At 40.8% G+C, this 22570-nt stretch overlaps 1 protein-coding gene across 1 annotated transcript in view; it reads left to right on the forward strand.

Annotated features, from left to right (window-relative positions):
• NCKAP5 (NCK associated protein 5) overlaps window positions 1-22570 on the forward strand; it is an 824104-nt gene that overhangs the window by 717924 nt on the left and 83610 nt on the right. Inside the window, exons 13-15 of the mRNA XM_035008156.1 lie at window positions 235-4010; window positions 4737-4914; window positions 11838-11913. Coding sequence (XP_034864047.1) covers window positions 235-4010; window positions 4737-4914; window positions 11838-11913 — 4030 coding nt within the window. The remainder of the gene's footprint in view (window positions 1-234; window positions 4011-4736; window positions 4915-11837; window positions 11914-22570) is intronic.

Genomic DNA, 22570 nt, shown 5'->3' on the forward strand with positions numbered 1-22570 from the left:
CTTGAGGGCAGGGTGCTTATCTACTACATCATTATATCATGGGCTCCTTAGCTCAGAAGCTGGCAAAGCAAAGATTTGCTGCATAGTTAATGATTAATATGCATTAATTAATTAAAATATGCATTTATAGATGAATACTTAACCACTAGAATCAAGTCTAATGACAGACTTTTCCTTTTTACAGTTGTGATCCATGTGGTTCCGTGATTTCTGATACCTACTTTTCTTTCCTAGAAATCATCACAAAACTGGGATAAAAGGCTAAGTATTGACTCTTCGCTCCCGAGTGGCTTTGCTAGTCCTACAGATGAACTACCTCCAACTCGTATCAAGGAAAGTCACATTTTGGAAGGACTGAGGAAGCTACAGAAACGAAAAGTGCTACTTGAACCCCCATCAGTGATAACCAAATGGGGTTATAAAGATTGCATGAACTCCAATGAAGGGATATATTCACCAGGAATTAAGAGTAGCAGCCTCAAGGACTACCCCCCCTGCAAACCGGCTGACAGGAGGAGCCCCTGCAAGGAGCCCCACGAGACATTTGTTTATGACACAGATTCCCACGATGATGCTGATGAGGACTCTTCCTCCTTAGCCTTGCTCCAGGCAGTTCCAAGCCAGGGCTGCAGGCTGCACAGTCGTAAATTAACCCACAGTGTTTCTGACAGCCTATTTGGCTGGGAGCTGAATAGAAAACACTTTTCAGAAGGCGCGTCCTCAGTTTACCCCAGGGAAAGGCCTGAAAAGCTGACCAGTTGTGCCAGCAAATGCCCCTTGGAGAGGAAGCTGTGCCCAAGCATGCAGGTGCCTCAGGTACGGAGAGAGAGGGAGCCACGCGGCCCTGGTTCTGGCCGTGTGGCTCTCAGTCTCCAGCTTTCAGACACCGATGACAATGAAGCCCTCGACGAGTTGCACATAGGTAGCAGTGACGACAAAAGCCCTTCAGACTTGTCACTGACTGCTGACACTGACAAGTCCATGGAGAATCTGGACATCCTCCTGGGATTTGGAAAATCTCAAATCGGGTCTCCTGATGAGGAGGAAAAACAAGTGCCCATCCCCTTAGAGAGTCGGCCAAAGACGTTTAGCTTCATTAAGCAGCAAAGGGTTGTAAAAAGGACTTCTTCAGAAGAATGCATTACTGTTATATTTGATGCGGACGATGGTGAGCCCATCGAATTCAGCTCTCACCAGACGGGCATTGTCACTGTTACCAGAAATGAGATCTCCATCAACCAGGCCCCTACTGGGCCCAAGGCAGAACACACTGAACTTTTACCTCAGGGAATTGTTCATTTACAGCCAGGAGCTGCTGCGAGAGACTACACTTTCCTAAAGAGACCGGAAGAGGAAACTGAGAAAAACGTTCCAAAAGGTGACGTAGATGATGCTGCCGTGGCACCCAGTGGCTCTTTCAGCCCCAGGACAGTAACGCAAAGTACTCAGCGACGAAGACCGGCCAAACCAACACTCAACTTGTCATGCAAGAGTAATTCCAGGTCTTCAGTGTCCATGGGTATCTATCAAAAGCAGAGTCTGACAAAAATCCCTGCCAGGGGCAAGGCTTCACCTCAGAAATCAAAAATAAGGGAGCCCGAAGCCTCCGCGAGAGTCCCCTCCTCTGGCCCAGTGTCTCTTGAGAAATCACCAGCCTTAGCTCCTGGGAAACTCTCACGGTTTAAGAAGCCTGAGGGCCTGGCACCCCTTTGTGATTTTCGGCCAGATTCACACATTCCAAAATACCCCAGCCAGTTGCCTCCTGGCTCCAAAATGTCCAGCAGAAGGGACTGGGTCCCATGCTCCAAGAGTCAGATCCCAGCGTCACAGTTGCTGCCAAAGCCCCTCACCGAGCCTGGTGACAGTGGAGAATCCCCGACGAGGGACAAACACTGTGACTCTGGGCCAGAGGCAGGGAGGAAGTCCCCGTCCCCCCCACCCGCTCCAGACAGGTCAGGCTCCCTTCTCATCAGGCCCAGTTATGACTATTTGCCACCACCCTCATCTGCCAAGCCAGAAACCAGGGTCCCCAGTGAAGCAGCAAGGACCGTATACAAACCACCCCCTCTGAAAGGATCCTCTGTTCCTATTGTTTCTTCTAATCAGATCACGGCAGAAGTGCCGGGGAAGAAAGCTCCTGTGGCCTTCAGAAAGCCTGTCTTCACTCACCCTCCGCCCTCCACAGAAACAGGGATTCAAACCAGATGCTCGACGCATACCCCCTCCAGCTCCTTTGCCGTGATGACCCCAGGGCCCCCAAAGGTCTCTCCAAAGAGAGGTGTCCCCAAAACCCCACCTCACCAAACGCTTGGGACCACACAGACAGACACTGGGTTACCGACTCCCAAGAATTGTCCTTCAGCCCATGACCCACTGGAAATCCTGTCCTCCAAAAGTATGTCTCCGGGAAGAAAAGGACAACTGAACGACTGTGTCCCCACATCACCTAAGCCTTCCTTCTTAGGGGTGAATGAGTCACCATCACCTCAGGTTAGCAGTCACTCATCATCACCATCCTCCAAAAGCCATAACACCCCACATGGTTGTCAAAACGCTCATGAGAAAGGCCTGAGAACTCGCCTCCCAGTTGGGCTCAAGGTTCTCATGAAGTCTCCCCAGTTGCTCAGGAAAAGCTCCACGGTGCCAGGGAAACATGAAAAAGACAGTCTGAATGAAGCGTCTAAAAGTTCTGTGGCTGTGAGCAAGTCTAAGCCCGAGGGCGCCGGGAATCCAGTGAGCCTGGAGACCACAGCAGGTGAAAGAAATGTGACTCCACTGGGTTTTCAGGCACAAGACAGTCTGGCTGAAGGGCTTCACCTGGAAACAGCAATGCCAGAGTCATTGGAAAACAGCATCCCTGGGGCTGATGGAAAAGATGGGGTAGAAAACAAGTCTGTGAAAAGATCCCTTTCCTCCAATAAGCCACACCTAAAACCAGCCCTAGGCATGAATGGAGCCAAAGCCCGCAGCCAGAGTTTCAGCACTCACTCAGGAGACAAGCCCCCTACACCCCCCATGGAAGGGCCCGGCAGAGTTCGAACTCAGATTATCACCAACACTGCTGAGAGAGGCAATTCCCTCACCCGGCAGAGTTCCTCCACCGAAGGCTCGCCCAACAAGACCCCTTCTGCCCCCATGTCTGACAGTCTCCCCGGTGCGGGGAGGCCTCTGGGGCATCCCTCCTCCAGGCAAGACTCCCTAGGGAGTGCAGGCAGCTCTAGTAGCCAGCATGGGAGCCCAAGCAAGTTGCCTTTGAGGGTCCCTCCAAAATCTGAAGAGCCCCCCGCCCCATGCGGAACGGAAGGTGAGCAGGGCTACACCCAGGGAGGGTGTCCCAGTGAGGCTTTCCCCGAGGAACCAAGCAGCAATCCCTACAGATGCCCACCCACCCCAACAGACTGCCCACAAGCCCTGCAGAATCCGGGGAGGATGCAGCGTCCAACTAATTTTGAAACAAGCATGACCTCCAAGCTAGAAACTTCTGGAAGGTGTCCAGATACTTCTATAGCCAGGACTGGCTCTGTGAGCCCCGAAACCCCCCTCTCACCCACAATTGAAGAAAAGGTCATGTTGTGCATTCAGGAAAATGTGGAAAAGGGCCAAGTGCAAACAAAGTCCCCCTCTGTGGAAGCAAAGCCAAAGCCCGGGCCTTCTTTTGCCAGCTGGTTTGGTTTTCGGAGGAGTAGACTTCCAGCTCTCAGTGGCAGGAAAATGGATGTCTCCAAAACCAAAGTGGAAAAAAAAGATGCAAAAGGTTTGGGGTTTGGAAACAAACAACAAAAATCAGAGAAGAAAAAAGAGAAAAAGAAGCCTGAGCTGCAGTGTAAAATAGAAAATGAACTTACCCAGAACACCAAGTTGGTGGAGAGTCCAGACCGTAGTTTACAAAGCAAAAATGATCTGAAAACACCGCAAGACATTTATGACCAAATGAAGTTTGAAGCAAGGAATAGACCCAGCCCTGTTACGTGTTCCACAAAAGATACGTTTATGACGGAACTTTTGAACAGGTAATGTGTTAGGGAAGACGGGGGGAGGGGGGCCAATGTCAAGGATCCCCCCCAAAGCAGGGAGAGCTGTTGACTTCCTGCACATTAAACCCCAGTCAAGCATGTTTTCATACAAGCATAAATGCAGAGTAGCAGTCTTTTCTACATTAGCCAGAATTTAAACAATGAAATAAAAGTTAGCAATAAAATGATAATTTAGTCCATGCTACTTTGTTAACCAAACCAATGGTCTTTGAAATGAAAGAATGGTAAGTTTTATCAAGGTTGATAGAAATTCAGCCTACACTGGAACTGTGAATGTACCCACATGGCATGAAATGGAAGAAAATTATACATACATTTTAAGGTATGCCGACCTCATTGATTATACCAAGAAAACGTATACTTAGAAACTTTGCAGAGGTAATTACATTTCCCGCTGATCTGAAGCCAGACATGTATTTAGCAATCACTCCTCGGTGGCTTTTAATTTGTTCCCTCCTCCCCCCACCTCACAAGCAGTTAAAAATAAAAATAAAATAAAAATAAATTATTGTCAAATCTAAACTGACACACTACTGGAATGTCAGATGAAGATGTGATCAAGGCCACTGACGAACATTTATGGCTCAAAGGTTTAAAGACAAAGAGATACAAAGAGCTTACTTTAAACATGAAAGGATTGGGAAAAGTAGTGATTGAAGAAGAGCAATGTAATTTATCGGAGGAATCACTTTCTACCTGCAGAGTTGATAAGAAAGCAGCTCAACAGACAGAAAGCAGATCAAATGATGTTTCCTGCAGGAGTGTGTTAAAGGGCAGCTCCCAGGGCTCCTGTCTCACTGGTAGCTCTGCGAGCACTCAAGGAAACCACAAGAAAAACATCAAAACCAAAGCTGATGTGGAAATACCGAAAGGCTCCCTGGTAAGTGCTCCACCCATCCCGGTTCTGAAATGAACCTGCTTGGGTTCTTTCTGCCTTTGCTGCTGGAAATAAATGAGCAAGAGAAGGGGGGGTGGTAGTTCCAGAAAAAGGAGAGAAAGCTGATGACAGAGAGGTGGCGGCGAGATTGCAAATGGGCCGCTCCCTCCAGTAAGGCTGCTGTGTTAGCCCCCTTTCAGGACGGTGGAACCAGACAGAGTACCGGCAAATGACACTGTGGTGTCAGGTGTCATCTTCAGATTATACTCTTGTGCAGGGGATTTGTTTGGATCATATCTTCCTTCGTTCCCAGTGACACAAAAAGGAATGGGCGTGATTATGGAAACTAAAAGTGCTAAACAACTGGAGAGGATATTGGCCATTTCGATGATTTGGTTTAAGCACTGTTCATTTTTTCTGGAAGTTCTATCTATGTACCAATTCCTCTCACCAAGAAATCTGTTTTGGAACTTGACTCCCTATTATTCAGTCTCTTAATTGTGAGAACCAGAACTCAGGGGGTAAATTCCTTTAAAAAATGGGCAAAAAGGGCATTTTTCTATTTCCCTAGGACATGCTAGTTTCAGATAATAGTTTTGTTTTAAAATTACCTTAATTTGCACTGAGTCTCCTTACATTCTTTCTGTTCTTGCATAATTGATTTGGTGATGTTCATTGTTTCTTTATGTAAGTTCTGAAGCACTCGCATAAACAAAAATATTCTTTTTACAGAATTACTGTATCCATATATTTTTGTACTGCAATCAAAGAGATTGTAAAGTATGGTACCTGCTACTATTTTCTTAGGGAAAACCTGGTAATTATACATTTTTTTTCTGGAGTGGTTTAGAGGCGATTTTAGGAGTAATCGTGATTGGCATTATTAGTTATTAATTATTAGTTTAATAACTTATTGATGTTTAGGGTTCCTTAGAATTTCATAGACATACTTCAATTTGACAACAAATGCACATTCTTCCTTCAAAGAGCTCTGGACCCTGAAGAGCTATAACGTCTTTTATATCAAACTCTCGGAAATCCTATGGGAACTATGTTTGTTGCAGAAGGTTGTTTTTTTTTTCTTTTCCCCCTTTTTCTCTTCTGGGCTTCCGTGGTATCCTCCCTGCTTTGAAAACGTAGATGTCCCCTACGTTATAAAAAATCACAAACTATAAGCATATCTAAGGCTGCCCTTGTAGTGTCACTGAAAGGGAAGAGAGAGAATGAACGTGTGGAAATGTGCAATATGCCAGAAAGTCAATCCAACTGATCTAAAACTTTGATAGCCTGGCAGAGCCCCTTATCTGAAGCACTCAATTTAACTATGCCCCATTTAATATGGTTCTGACAGCTTAGGGTGTATCTTCACTGCATAGAAATAGCAAAAAAACAAAAAGACCCTCTGTTTGGCTTTTACAATTTCATTTTTCCTTACTTGTTACTTCCTAATGCTAAAGTAATTTCTGTGCTTTTCGTTCTTCCGTCTTCAGTCTTTCACAGTGTAGTAATAAGTGTCCTTTAGTCCTTCCAGAATATCTAGAAGAAACACTCTTACTATTTTCTGTGAAGTACAAAGATTCCCTAACCACCCCAAAATACGTAATCAATTGGGATATGCTAATTTTTTCTAGTTAGCTACAAGAGGAAATTAGTCATGCTGGGAAGCTTTTCCATACAGAGGAATATTATTAACCTGGATAGTTGACCAGCCAGTCTTTTTTTTTTTTTTAATGTAAAATGCAATGTTTTTTTGTTTCATCTCCATAATTATCAACGTGGAATTACTAATTTCAGAGAGGACATTGCCATAGTCTCCTTGGGGACTAGTACAAGACAACCAGTGAAAACCTATTTATTATATGTTATAAGCCTACACAGGAAGGAAATTAGATGCAAAATAGGATATATTCTAATACCATAGCACATTGATGGGAATACCCATGAACCTCTTAAAATTCAGAGTTTGAGGGAATTTTCCCCTACTAGGGCTCAAGGTAAATTTGCTATCTGCTTATTTTAAATTGTGTTGCAAAAGATTCTTCTCATTGTAGTCACTTGGGATGAAAACAATAGCTGCACATAATACATTACATATCACATTTTTTTTCTTAATAAAGTCACTGTTCAAAATCTTATATCACAATCTCTTCCCTTTACAAACCAAGACTATATTTCGTTATGAGGGTCCTCAGGGATTTTAGTTATTTTAATCTGTGGTGATTATAAACAAAGATTATTTCCATGCATACAACAATGTATGTAGCCGACCTCCACTTAGTCTGCTAGTAACTGCGTATCCATATCCATTTTCAGGATTGCTAGATACATTTTAAAATATGCGTAAAAGTCCCATTAATTCTTTGCTGAATTAAATCTTTTTCTCCTTTCAGAGCCTTAATTAGAGGCTTATGTCCCCACTTAGGCCATCATTTACAGACCACTTAGCTCTAATTTTTGTGTAATTTAGACAAGGGCCATGTTACTCTATACTTTTACTTAAATTATATAAAATCATTATAAGAGGGGAAAAGGCATCCCCAGGAAAGATTGCATCAGTATTAAGTAAATAAGCAAGAAAGAAATGTGCTCTATTGCGGCATGTCATAAGTCCTTCCTTCCTGTGGAGTCAGATAATCTTGTGAAATGAGAAGTCTCAAAGGAAGGCAGCTCCAGGCTCCTATTTAACTATCACTGGACAAAATAAAAATCGTTAACAAATCAACAAGACCGTATACCTTCACCATGTGCTGGGAAGAGATGGCCATTTCAGTATGGGTATTTTAATTGAAATTATGAGTATTCTTTTCACCCATTGTCCCATAGTCTGAAAAAAAAAAAATCACATATGCTAATTAAAAAGCATCAAATACTATTCCATTAAAATAGTACTGTGGTGATGAAATAGGATAAAATAGTACAATAATTAAGCAAATTGTTATCATCTTATTAAGTTCTGCAAAATGTTATAATTTCAGCATCCTTAATTGAGCAATTCTGTTCTAAATGCTATTTTGATGCTAATAAGAAGTATGCATATTTTGCCCTCCTCCTGCAAATTTTTCTAAATGACTAACTTTTCTAAAGGTAATGCCTTCTGGAGTTTTCCTTCCAAAAATCACTTCTTGTCTCAGTTTCATTATGTTCTTTTCATTTGCAGTAAACTTTGACCAAAAAATGTTATCTTCTTGGGAAGCAATTCATGTTAGGATGAGTCAGGGAAGAAATGTAAGCAGAATTCCAAATGAAGGGTGTCCCCAAATGTTGGGTTTAATTCTGAAGTTACATATATAATATATATATATATATTATATGTAAAATGTAATATATGTAATGTACATACATAATATATATGTAATGTCATATATATATGACACTATTGAATTATTTTCTCCATTTTCCTCTAGGGTCCTTTGTAAGCTCCTTCCTCCCCGCCCTTTCTAATGATAGGGGTTAGTAGAATATAATGGGCACAGTGACATTTAATGGTTTCCTGTTAGAGATTGGTATTTGGTACAGTTCTTGACTACAATTGCAGAGCCCAAAAGATAGACAAGAGTGGACACTTCAAGTAGTGGACATTTATGGATAGCAGCTTTTTAACCAAAAGCCCATAGTTATTGCCTGAGTTACCTGCTACTTCTTACCGAATAGGATATTACTGACATTAATTTGTATCAGTTCCTGTTCGAACAATGGCTGAGAAAATTCTATATCTCTAACCACCATTCTTTTCTGAGCCAAACTTCCTGATTTTGTGAAAATTCCCTTCTTTGAAATGCTTCGTCACATGAAGATCGTCCCAATTGTCCCTATCTTTGGCAAGTTCTTAATATTGGGTTGGCAGCCCCTTACTCCCAGGAAAGTTTCCACAACCTCTCACCAATACTCAGCCACTGCATGATCAAGAGTGAAAATTAATTTTAAGTTCAGCCTATGAAAAATGTAATTAGCAAGGGGAATCTGCTGCCAAAATAAATTATGCCCCTCGTTTCCATAGGCAAATGGATTTTTTAAATTACCACTTTGCATTGCAATCTGTTTGTATAGATAATTAGAGCCAACAAGTATGCCATTCTAAGGCACCCCCCCATTTGCCATTCCTTTGCTGATTTTTCACCTGTCTTCTTCAGATTTTCCTCTCATGGGTCATCTGCTCCTCCTGGGTCATCAGCCCAGGAAAGCTGAAAGAACTAGGGGCCTTTCCTCTGATAAGTTCCTCTGATAAGTCCCCAGAGGCCATATGTAGCATTTGCTGTTAAGCACATAAAGCTCTAGGAAAGTTCTGAGAAGGAGCAGACAGGTAGGACCATAGAATGGCTATTTTTTTCTTTCCTCAATATGATACTTGGAGAAAGGTGGTGGTTCAGTTCCACAGATGGGTTAGGAAACCAGAAGGGAAGGGAAGCAGAGCAGTTCACACACACACACACACACACACACACACACACAGAGTCTCTGAAAATTTTTGCTACTCTTAAAATAAAAATACAGTTTATGTATACATGGAATACTGCCTGCATATCTAACTGCCAGACACTAACAAAAAAGTAGTAGTTCTCGGGAAGGTCTGGGAAGGATGACTGTAACAATATGGCACACTCTGAAAAATTTAATTTTGGCAGTGAATAGGGGCCAGAAGTGCCCACTCTAAAACCGAAATCCTTTGTGACCTTGAAGAGATCACTAACCCTGTATGAGCCTCTTTTCCTTTATCTACAAGATGAGAATCTTATTTTAATTATTGGCTTCTTTAGTTTAGAATCTCACAGACTGATAGGATGATTCCCCACATGCCAGCAGGTTAGCAGGGCATACCTTCAAGTTTAAAATAGATCAATGTAGAAGAACTTAAAGGAAATACTATTTTACATAACAAGCAAGGGAAAATATGAGACATGTTTTCATAAGAGTTGATATGGGCTGAGAGTATAAAAAGATTTCCTTGATGTCTCTCTAAATGAGGATGAAAGGTTTATGTTGGGTTGTTAATGGAAATGTAGGTGGTTTGAGATCCCTTTGTCAGTGGGTCTTTTGATAGCCTTGTCACAAACAGATCACTGAGCTGGGCAAACCTTGGAAGGCAAATGAGTAGCATGTTAGCCTTGCTGATGCTCCCAGTGCTTTTCTTCTCTGCTATCCATAAATGTCCACTACTGAAGTGTCCACAGACTGTTGAAGAAGTCTTCCCCGCCCCACCCCTCACCCCATTTCCTAACTTTCTTCCGCTGGATGTGCTAAGAAACAGGGAAGTGCCTGCAGAGCAGAGAGCTGATGGGGGGAAAAAGTGATGAACATGGCCTCTGGATGTTCAACCCTTGATCTCTCCTTGTCGGGTTCAGGAAGCCATCTCCATACTCTATTGAGTCTGCCACCTTCTGCCTATCAGCAAGTCCAGAATAAGCACCAGTTGCATTCTGATACTGGAACTGCAGTTATAAAATATAAATAATTGGTCTTACTCCATTAAATATGAAAAATAGGTAAAAAGTCAAAAGCTAAATCTAGCTCAAGGTCAGTATACAACCGTATGACTTTCTACATTGCAAGTATGAAATAAGAGTTTCTTGGCATTCAGCTCAAGCCCCTGAGCAAATACACTGACGGCCTCTAATGTATGTGCCTAAGCAGAACCCCATTGCATTCAGTGCACAGTTCACATCATTATCATTGACTGCCCTGATGACCAAAGGGGATGTATTTTAAAAGAGTGTTTCAGGGTCATTCCACCAAGGACCACAGCTGTCTTGAAATTGAGGCCAAGTCTACTGGCATATTCAAATGGAAATTTGAGAAAAACAAATTTCCCTCAAATGAACAGAAATCTGCTGTCAGTTTTGCTGAGTTTGAATCCTGGTTCCATCACTTTGGCCATTACTTGTGTGTTTCTTCAGGAGGAGGAGGCTAACAATAGCACCTAGCCCCGTTCTGAGGATTTTGAGATCACAGGCATGAAGAGCTTAAACAGCACATCCTCCGTAGTATTTCAGAGTATGCCTTTTAAATTATGGTTCATACTGGTAACGTTGTTACTGCTGCCACTAGATTGAGAGGGAAGGGCCGTGAGTTTTAATCCCAGCATTTCCACCTACAATATGTTGAAGGAAACTTGCTGGATCTCAGAATTCTCATTTGTAAAATACTGTGACTTATTCAGGTCTCTCTAGAGTTCTGCCAAATGCTACCCCATTCAGCATCTGGATATTTCAGCTGAAATATAAGGGGAATGTTTTTGACCTAAAAAATCGATATAAATATGTCACTGCTCTAGTTCACTAAGCATACATCATAGTCATCTTATGTTTCATCATAGAAAGAATAAAAGAAATCATTTTCTTAGAGAGTTACATTCCAGGAAAGGGTAGGGAGATCTAAGTATATTTCTTTCTTCTTATTAAAATAACTTGTGGCAGAAGTCACTGTCTCTGGAGGAATTATATTTCCTTTGACTTTAATTTTCCCTAACAGCTCTGTGTTACTGACTTTATGAGTATTAAAAGCCAAAGCTGTATCTTTAAAATCTTATGGAGAATTAGGTACACTGTAAATCCTCATTTTCAGGTCGGGGGTTATATTTCTGAAAATATGCTCTTGTTCTTATAATTAAAACTTGTGATACAGCCAAGTGATAGAGTAGGGAAAAGTGGAATGAAGAGAATATCTATGTATGTATATATACATCTATGTATGTGTGTGTGTGTGTGTATATATATATATATATACACACACACACATCCACATATATGTGTGTATATATATATACATATTTATGTATGTATATGTATATATGTGTATACACATATGCATATATATGTATACACACACTCACATACCCACATTTGTTACAGAATGAACCATCATTCTGAGGATTGTGAACAATCTATTTACTATAATAAATAAGAACTTACAGTATTTTCTTGTTGCTGCAGATAAAAGAAGCAAGTGAAAACCTGCAAGAGGATGAAGATACAATTGCAGATTCCACATTTCAGAACCACATCATAGGTAAACATTTACGTCTTGGTACATCTTTATGGGTGATTCTTTCTGAATGTGACCTTCTTTCAGACACAGTGTGTTCCTATAGAGCATGTCTCATGCCAGCCTCTATGAGGACTGGGTCTTAACTTCTTTTTTTAAAAGATTTTATTTATTTATTTATTTATTTATTTATTTATTTATTTATTAGAGCGAGAGAGAGAGAGCACAGGGGGAAGGTCAGAGAGGGAGAGAGAGACAATCTCAGGCAGACTCCACGCTGAGTGCGGAGCCCTACGTGGGGCTCCAGCTCAGAACCCTGAGGTCATGATCGGAGCCAAAACCAAGAGTCAGACACTTAACTGACAGTACCACCCAGGCGCCCCTAGGACTGGGTCTTAACTTCTCACACATGGTTACTTTTATCTTCTCAGACACTTTAAGCTACCAAAAAATAAGTAGTTCAAACAGGACCTATAAAGAAAACATAGGTGTTTTCAAAGGAACATACTGCAAACTGATGAGAAGCTAGTCCTTGTCAATATGAAATGAGAATAATACTGAGTATAAAAATTTCTCTGGGGAAAACAATCAATTTGAATCCATCTAGTTTCTCTAATTGTCTCAAGAACCATTTTCACAACTACCATTGGTTAGACTTGAGGGATGGTATCTTTCTTAAATTGAATATTTTTTAATAGAATGTGTTTTACACACAGAACCAAGTAGATTTAGGTGCACCTGGCTTTGCCAAAACCTCACAACTTACTTTCTTCATCATTTCTGGGAGAACCCTGAGCATAAGTAGTGCTGTCTCTGAAATAAGTTTGATTTGTCAGCTCTTTCTTAAAACTGTGCATCAGCCTAGATTGAAGGGACTCAGCTTCCCAACACAGAAAGACTTGCTGACCCTTTGCTGACCTGTTTTCAGCAGCCAGGAGGTAGCTGGTGACAGAGTGGTTGTCTGTGACTGTAATTCTTGTCAGGTGACGGAAGAGATGATACCCTTAACTGTTCTGGGCCACCGTGGACGATTGCAGAATTCTTTTTTCCTCAGGCTCTTGGAAGAGCTGTGCATGGAAGCATGCTGATTATTTAGTGTTACACAAGATACCAAGGCATGATGGAATAATTGCTACCACTCACATTCCGGTATAGCAGTTAATATTGAATCCCGCATTCGAGGGTATGACAGCCCCCCAGATTTCTGGTTTCGGTGAGTGTCCCCAGCCCCTATGCCTTCAGCTGCCAGCTCGGAGCCCCTCAGCACTCTTAGAGCTGTGTTGGTACACTCTGGGCCTGCTTTTCTCACATACCCAGAAGTCTTCTGCAAACTCTAATTTACAGTTTATCTCAGAGAGTTATTGTACCCCCATAGCTTAATGAGACTGGCACACCATTATTCTTCTTTTCATTTGTAACTGAGGATACTAAAAATCTTAACAAACAGCTGAATGAGTGCAGTCTGAACAAGATTATTATTCCAAAAAGACATCCTTTATTATAGTTGTCAATGTAAAATGCTTAAATTGGTATCAGTTGTGTGTAGTTAGCTAATATGCAAGTTAAATACTGTTTAACAACCTTCAAACATGACACTATGTGAAGCCCTGCTGAATCATCATTTTTTCCATAATGAGGTGTTCCTGGGCCTATGAAATAACATATATAAAGTTAGAGGCTGAATGTTTTTCCAAAGAAGTACAGTAATCTAACTATGCTTTAATAGACTCGCAATTTTTTTAGATTTGCATTGTTCGACATGCTAGCTAGTAGCCATGGGTGACTATTTCAGGTTCAATTTAAGTTAATTAAAACTATGTACAATTAAAAATTCAGTTCCTCTGTTTGCACTAGCCTCATTTCAAGTACTCAGTAGCTACATATTCAGGGTGGTCTGTATGAACATTTCTATCGTCACTCAAAGTTCTGTTGGAAAGTGCTCTTTTCGATTACTCTCATGGAAGTAAATTTGGACCATGTTTCTGACAGGGGGCTGACTTGGTCTGCACGTAATGTAGATTTATCTCCTCAAACTAGGGAAGAATTGTATGATAAGCTGCTATTGGCTACAAGTAAAACAACAAGACGGACTAGCCGTTATACGTGAGTAATGAAGTCATTTAATCATCTTACACAATTAAAAATCTGGAGGAAAGTAAATATGAAAGAAGGCTAGCAGCTCAACGATGTCATCAAAAGCCCTGGCTTTTTGTCCTCATATCTGTTGCCTCTGGTTGCAGATTGATTCCCGCCACTCTAGGCATTCCATTTACATTCAAGGCACGAAGTATAAGGAAGAGTAAAAGCTCCTTCAGAATCCACCCCACAGACTCCCATCCTACATGTCATTGATGAGAACCAGATCATGAAACCAATCCTAGCTGCAAAGGATGCTGGGGCAGTCAGTATGTTGCTTCTATTTATTGCATGAGGTAGCAGAGAGAATGCGGTTGAGAATATTCCCTAGGTTAACCAGTCAACAAGATCACCACAACCAACCTTCTAAAAGCTGCATCCATTTCAAGACTGAATGAGACTCAATAGATCAAGTAGTTATTTCTCTTTATTCCAGAAGAATGACTGAGAATATATATTTAGCACCCTGATAAACCAAAATTCTTCATTTTGTCTAAACTGAGTGTTGTCACATAGCCTCACAATACTACATAACCATAGAAAGTTTTTTCACTCACAGCAACTGAGCAAATCCAAATATTTTATGCTTCTAACCAAATACCAGCTAATGTCTTTGACAAAAAAGAATAATCAGAAAATTTGTGAACCCGAATGTTTGTATTTCTGTAGCTAAGGATAATCACGTTGGCTTAATCAAAATGTTATGAGTTGATTACAAGACAGATATTGTTAACTAAGCCTGCTTTGTATTGAAATTCAAGATTCATGAATTAAATAAAATAATACAACTAGATTTTTTCTTTAAAATCACCCTAATAAATGTCAGACTTCCATGTTAATAAGCAACAAGAAAATGACTTATTAGCCTGGCCTAATAGAAATGTTAACACAAATGATCTCAAACCCCATATTTCTAATTGTTCTTTCCTGCTATTTAACTGTAATAGGTTTGCCCTACTATGTATTATATTAATTATCTAATAGGATTAAATGATCAGTGGGAATTCAAATAACACTTTCATATTAAAAACACCAGCCAGTGAAAGCATCAAAAATAATTGTCTAAGTGTAGGCAGAGGATCCAGAAATTCCTGTAAAGTGGAGAAAATGTCTTTTAAGGAGTTTGAGGAAGAAACCAAGCAGAATTGAATGATATACAAGAAAACAAGAATTCATGGTAGACTCTAGTGAAGTGAAGGTTGCATGTTATTTGCTCCAAATTTTAAAGAGGTACAAAGAATGATCTGTTCAATAGCCCAATGGGCAAATACCCCAGTGCCCCATAGCAGCATGAAATCTGTTTACTCTTGCCTATTGGCTGGGTGTCTTCTTAGTCTCTTCTAAAGGAACCCTTCTGGCTCCTATCACCAGGGGAGAGCATGACAGAGGGCATGGTCTAGCCCTGAATCTGGCTTTCTTTGGGGAGCTCTGTGGAGTTGCATTGGTACTCCCCTACCCACCTCAGGAATTGCCTCCAAGGGTTGTTTCTGTGGTCCTCCTTTTTCCATTTTTCCCCAAACTGGTCTTAGCTAGCAGCTAATATATTATGCAGGAAGATAGTAGGTGCTCAATAAGGACGCCCCTTCGACTTAATTATTAGACCATATACCAGTTTATTTCCATTTTCCCGAGGCATTTCATTTTCTTATTCCCTGTTCTCTCCTAGACTCTAGCTAGCTAATCTGGTAAACTAACTCATGTTGGTGGAGCAGTAGATTAAGAGGGTATTTTTTTTTTTTAAAGATTTTATTTATTTATTTGAGAGAGAGAATGAGAGACAGAGAGCATGAGAGGGAGGAGGGTCAGAGGGAGAAGCAGACTCCTTGCCGAGCAGGGAGCCTGATGTGGGACTCTGTCCCGGGACTCCAGGATCATGACCCGAGCCGAAGGCAGTCGCCTAACCAACTGAGCCACCCAGGCGCCCAAGAGGGTATTTTTTCAGGTCACATATTTGCATTATAACAAAGACTCAAGAAAAGTTTTACTTCTAGTTAAGAGGAACTCTTGAAACTTTTATTCAAGTTTCAGGCACTCAAATCACTGGTTTGAGCAAATTATAGGGTGAGGAAGAAAGGACAAAATCAACCTGACTTCAGACACTGAATAGCACAAGAAGCAGTGCTAGGGAGGAAAAGTTATTTTGTCATATAACCCCGCTTTTGAAAGATAGCCTGCCTGAAAGCTAAGAAGTGGGGCAAAGCTGGGTTGAGCCAAGTAGAGGAGATTCACAGAACCAGCTACAATCACCATTTCACATAAGTGTAATACATAGACCTTGTTCTCCTCACCTTTTTACACCCAACCATAAAACATCGAAGCCACATAGTATTGTGCCTGGAGTATTACAGTCTGGAGTTTGATAGAGGCAGAAGGGATAAAAGAGTCGCATGCCACAAAGCTACTATTGTGACAGAATCTATATATCAGACTCCAATGAAGGTCAATGAATGCAGCAGCTTCTTCACCCAACAGAGGAGAGAAGTCTTAGCATGATGACAAAATGTCTCTGGCTGTGGTTATTAGGGCAGAAAGAGAAGGTCTCACAGACTCTTGATTCAAGAACCTCAGTTACATGGAGAGTAAGAACCAACACCTGGATAGTTTATCTCATCTGAATGGAAGGAGCTCTAAAACCTACTTTATTGTATTAATATTAATGACCTAATATAATATGGTCAGCAATTGTTATCCATATAGACTATACAGTTTGAATTATCCAGACCACAATTATTTTAAATCCAAGACAGGATATCTATAGTTATTAGTACCAGTAGGGTTAGGTTCAGATGGAAGTGAATGAAACCCCAAAGTACAGTGGTTGAAATACAGGACAGAAATTTCTTATTGTCACATAGGACAGTCCAGAGGAAGGTGATCCAGGCTGATAGGACAGGACCGGGCTCTTACTATCTTGTCCCTCTGGTTCGTATGTTTTCCATTCCCATGGTCACTTCATTGTTCAAGATGGCTGTTAAAAAACCATCCACATTCTAACCAGCAGGAAGAAGTGATAAGGACGGATATGGTTCATCCCTTTATGAACACTTCCTAACGGTTGACCCATCCCTTCTGCCATTGGCCAGTACTTAGTACATAGAATGGGAAACGTGCCAGGTAGGAGGCCATATGTCCGGAAAAAAACAAAAACCAAACCACCACGAGGTTCTCTGGAAGAAAGGGAAAATGACTTTCAGAGGACATGTACCAATGTTAGCTGGCAGCCCACCCTCTATCATGGCTACCTCCTTGGTATAAACACACAAATTTTCACCACCATTTAAGAAAACCGCAGGAAATAAATTAGAACTGTTTTTGGAAAAGATAGAATTAATTCTAATGATTGATGCCTAGTTTTTGTCTTACATGACTTGAATGACCACTTCCTATTAGCATAGTTTACCTTGAGTAACTTTTTGAGAAAATGTACTGAACTTGAATTAGTTTGCCACCACCATATTTATGAGTAATGTATACTTGGTCACCCACAAAGTATATAGAGGTTCAAATAAATCTTCTGTGGAATACAATGCATCTAGAATTTTCCTTTCTCTAGAATGAAAACCAAGAGGGTACCAGGGCTTCTACTATTGTAGCTGCCAATCAATGAAAGTTCTTGTAATTATCTGTCTTATTTCAAGAATATTACCAATTTCCCCCACTGAGAAAATGTGAAAAAAAATAGAAATTTAATGTATATGGAATGACATTCATACTAAAAATAAAATTAAAGCATATCTCAGAAACGATCAGAATTTTACAGCTTTCTGAGTAGAAGGCTATTTAAGTCAAATGTCATATTTTGAATAGTGTACTGACATGCTTAGGCTCAATTGTAGAAAGGGTGAGCTATTGATGAAAACAAAATGAGAGTGGGACTAAATAATGTTCCGTTGACTACTAACAGACTGGCACTGAATGGGAAACTACTTAGATAATAATGCCTATGGATAAAGAATAGGATGAAGTAGTTTACATAATTTGGATTTCATAATACTTCCCAGGATGATGCTATTTCTACATTTCCAAACATACAAAATGACATCTAAGAGGTACTATAAAGTAATAGCCTGGGAAAGGAAACTTCACGTGACTACATGGAGTTCTCTCGTTTACAACTCCAAGTGACAAACTCCAAAGGGGAAGCTTTGCATCTGGAAGCCTAAAATATAAATTCCACCTGTCATGAAATAGATCCATGGAAATAGGACCATGTGGTTTCTTCTGACCAAGGACTGGAAATAGTAATAATTAATTTTCATCCACTGAATATCCATTATGTGGGAAGCCCTGTGCTTGGAACATCACATGTCATACATGCCATCCTCCTTATTTGTTCATTCCTTTGTGGCTGGTTCTCTGTTTTTGTCATCTATCAACTTTCTGTTTATACATAGTTTCCGCTAATTACCAGAGATAGTCACTAGATAAATCTTTGGTAGAGACTTCTCTTTGTGAGCATACTAAAGCCTAGTCTATGACTCCCTTCCTCTGTTCTTGTTTGTTTTGTTTTGTTTTCTCTAGAGATAGGGAACTGTAGACTTGGAGAGATGAAAGTATGGCTTTTTTTTTTTTTTTTTTTTTACCTTCTATAAAGTATTTGCTCCTATAGTTTGCACCAGGGAACGGAGTTCTATTTAGGTCAACAAGCCTATATTGAGCATCTTCTACAAGCCATGACCTGTGTTAAATACTGGAGATATGGGATGAATAAGACACAGTATCTGTACTCTGTGAACTGCAGTCTAAGAGGGAGATAGAAAAGCAAACAGATAATTCTGATACAATGTGATCACAGATAAGTTAGAGGCACACTCTGCATACATCTGAGTGTATGGAATAGGTGTGGAGTCCAGCTTTGGTAAAGCCAGGAATATTGGTTTTCATTTGTAAGGAAAAGACAAGAATGAGAGAATAAGGTATTGAAGTTAAAGAGAATTTTCCATTTATACCAATGGTTCCCAAACTTTACTACACATTAGAATCCCCGCGGGAAGACTTTAAATACGCTGATGCTCAGGTCACACCCCATAACAAATCACAAGCTCTTGGGATAGGAGCCATGCATTAATATCTTTTTAAAGATCCCCAGGTGATTCTAGTGGGCAGTAAAGTTTGGGAACCACTGTCCTAAGTGTTAAGATTTCATCGGCAAAGGGGACAGGGAGATGTCTTTCAATTCAAGGGCAAGAGCATAAGCAAAAGAGATAGGAATGTGGCATACTGCAGGGGAGAGGAGTCAGCAGAAGACCTGCTTGGCTAGAACTTGGCTGGAGTAGAGAGTAATTTTTGAAGATGAGGTACAAATAGAGTTGGTTTTGTGGAGACCATGAAAGCCAGGCTTAGATGTTTGAACTTTAGCCTACAGAAGTAATACACAGACTGTGGAGATTTTTTAAAGGAAGGCTAACATGATAAAAAGTGGCAGCTATCCAATCACTATGATGCTCACATTTCAACTTTTCAAATCAAAACACATTTTTATTTTCTCTCATTTAGCCTTGGGCCAACCAAATGCACTATAGTCAAATGCACCATATTGTTTCCTCCTGTGATGTGCTGTGATGAATAGAATCATGTATTTACATGAAAGGGTGGACATCCAGGAATATGTAAGGGTTGCCAAAGGGCTCTCTGCCCCAAAAGATCTCTCCTGATAGCCTATTAGAATGTATCTGAATTTCCTACCTATTGGTAATTCCTTTGGGTAAAGGTGCTCAAGTTACTTGTTATACTCCACCTGGTCTCTGAAAGGGCAGACATTGAGTGTCACTGACTGATAGCAGCAGTGCATTTCTCAGCTGGGTACCAGCAAGACCCTAAAGGGATGAGTCATCAAGCTGGTACGTTCTCCTTCCAGGGAACTGAAAAGCAGAAAGAATGATTTGACACTTAGGAAAGGTGAGAGTGATATTCCTCAGATGGGGAAGCTCAGCTGCTAGGGGCAGAGGCAGACATGAAGCCCTAGGGGCTGGTATGAATTAACCCAAGTACTAGAAGGGGACAGGGCCCACTGAATAAGCAGTGGTGGACACATTAAATGACTTTTGCCTTTTTTCCCACCTTTTTTGAAGGGCTTTTGCTCTATAGCACAAAGGTGGAGAATCTGAAATAGCTGTACAGTGACTTCTTTTTGTACAGTTCCCTCGATTTCTCAGAAGGAGTTAATTCACTTAAAGTAAACATAAGAATGTGTGTGTAACTTACGGCATAGTAAGGAATAGGTAGGGGTCAAAACAAAGTCAAAGAACAGAGTGCCTCAGCCCCAGAAAGCTGCCCAAATGTGACAGAAAATTCTGAAAGAAGTAAGATGATGATATATATTACCTTAATATCTATGATTTATTAAAAGCTTTCTAAATGCTGGGCACTGGCCAGAGCGTTTTATGTATGTTGTCTTGTTTTATCTTTACGTCAACCCCGCAAGTTATGTACTAAGGTCATCCTTTGCAGGTAGGGAAGAGGATGTCCTGAAAAGTTACATACTTTGCTCAGCAACATGACTGGTATGGAGTGGAGCCAACATCCAAACCCAGCCTAGTCCATAGCTGTGAATTAAATAAACCCCTGAGAATGCTAAATGATGGCCAGGTACTTTTTTGGTCACCTTGCAGTCACCACAGTTCAAGAATCCTTTTAGTGGATTGCTTGGTCAGGGGTTGCAAACTCAAATAAGCCCCTGGGTCCAAGAGTGAGACAGGCCCAGACTTGACATGCGCAAGCATATATTACATGAGTGAGGAGTGGAGAGAATATGATCCACCCCGGGGGAGTAGCTACTTGTCAATTCCAGTTGTCACTGTAGAAGGCTGGCCCTATGTAACCAAGTCTTTCCATTTTTCACCAGAAGCCAAAAAATATTAGATTTTTTATGTGACATATGATACATTTTAAAATGTGGGCTCAGTTGTAAAAAGCTAATCTTCAGAGACTTTCCTTTATCTGGCAATATTTCAAATTAGAATTTCAAAGTCCTTTCCCAGAACTTTACATCTAAAAGTATAGAATATAATATAAAAATACACATATTTTTCTTAAAAGCATGGTTGAGCTGCCTACAAGGAATGTGTCAGAGGCATGGACAGCAAGAGAGCTTGATTTCCTGGGGGCCCGGGGGGGAGGGGGCACAGAGTGCTATGAGTAGCACTTTCCCATGGTGTATGTACTAGTCTCGATGACCTAGGGCTAGGGTGACCTGTCTTAGTTTGCCTGAACATTCTTGGTGTTAACACTGAAAGTCCCTGAGACCTGGAGGACCTGGAACAGTTGTCACCTTCCCTGGAGCCTGGTGTTAAGGAGCTTAACTGTTGACATAATGAAAGCCTAGGGCCTCAGGTTGAGATGTTAGATCAAACACATCCCTTCCCCACCAGCATCAAGCTGGATTCCCAAGAGCAGTGGCAATAAACCCAGAAGAAGATTGCCAAACCCAGAGGAAGACTGCAAGCATAAGCTCCTAACTCAGCCTCAACTCAGTCTGAACTCTAGCTGAAGAAAGGGGGAAAAAAAAGAAAAGAAAAAGAAAAAAGTCTCTTCCGAAGATTCTAGATCCTTAACTCACATTCCTGTGGATCAAGGCACTAATTCAGTCTCTGTGTCCCTTAAATCCCCCAAGCTTGAATTTTTTTTTAAATGTTCTGAGTTGTGCTTTTAAATACTCCAGAGAAGAAACTGGAAGAGGGAATAGTTGAAACATGAATGGCAGAATATTAAAATCTTTTGAGCTGGGCAATCCCACTGTTTGAGAATATTTGAAATTTATCATAATGAAAAGTTTTAAATAATGCAGACTCAAGTTGATAGTGCTTGCAGGAATATGGCAGAACTCAACTCAAATCCTCTCTTGATGTGGCCACTCTGAACTTTACACACAGATAAAGTTCCAAGGAAGATTAACGCACAATAGAAAATCACTAAAAAGGGGCGCCTGGGTGGCTCAGTTGGTTAAGCGACTGCCTTCGGCTCAAGTCATGATCCTGGAGTCCCTGGATCGAGTCCCGCATCAGGCTCCCTGCTCGGCGGGGAGTCTGCTTCTCCCTCTGACCCTCCCCCCTCTCATGTGCTTGCTCTCTCTCATTCTCTCTCTCTCAAATAAATAAATAAAATCTTAAAAAAAAAATCACTAAAAAGAGGAAACAACGACTTCATTATCAAGTGGCAGGGGAAAAAAAGGGCAAGTTATAGAATAAGTCCTGCAAAGACTGCAGAATTGGGAATTATCCAGTAGAGAATATAAAATGAAAATATTTAATGTATTTAAAGTAAACACAAGTGGAAATGAACACTAACAAAGGAACAAACAAATGAATAGTCTGATACCAAAAAAGAATACAACAGAACTTCAAAAAATTAAAAACTATTAGTATTGATTACCACTGATGAGAGCATTATTTAACTAAAAGACAGTTGAGCAATTACAGAAAATGTGTCACAGAGAATCAAGGGGGCAGATTAATGAAAGAGAGGGTGAAATAATTAAGTAAGAGGTGATAAAATCCACATGTATCTAATTGTACCTGAGGAAGGGAGTGGAATGAATAGGGTAAAT

This window comes from Mirounga leonina, unplaced genomic scaffold (genome assembly GCF_011800145.1).
Source record: "Mirounga leonina isolate KUSES-001 unplaced genomic scaffold, KU_Mleo_1.0 Mir_151, whole genome shotgun sequence".
NCBI classification, from domain to species: Eukaryota; Metazoa; Chordata; class Mammalia; order Carnivora; family Phocidae; genus Mirounga; species Mirounga leonina.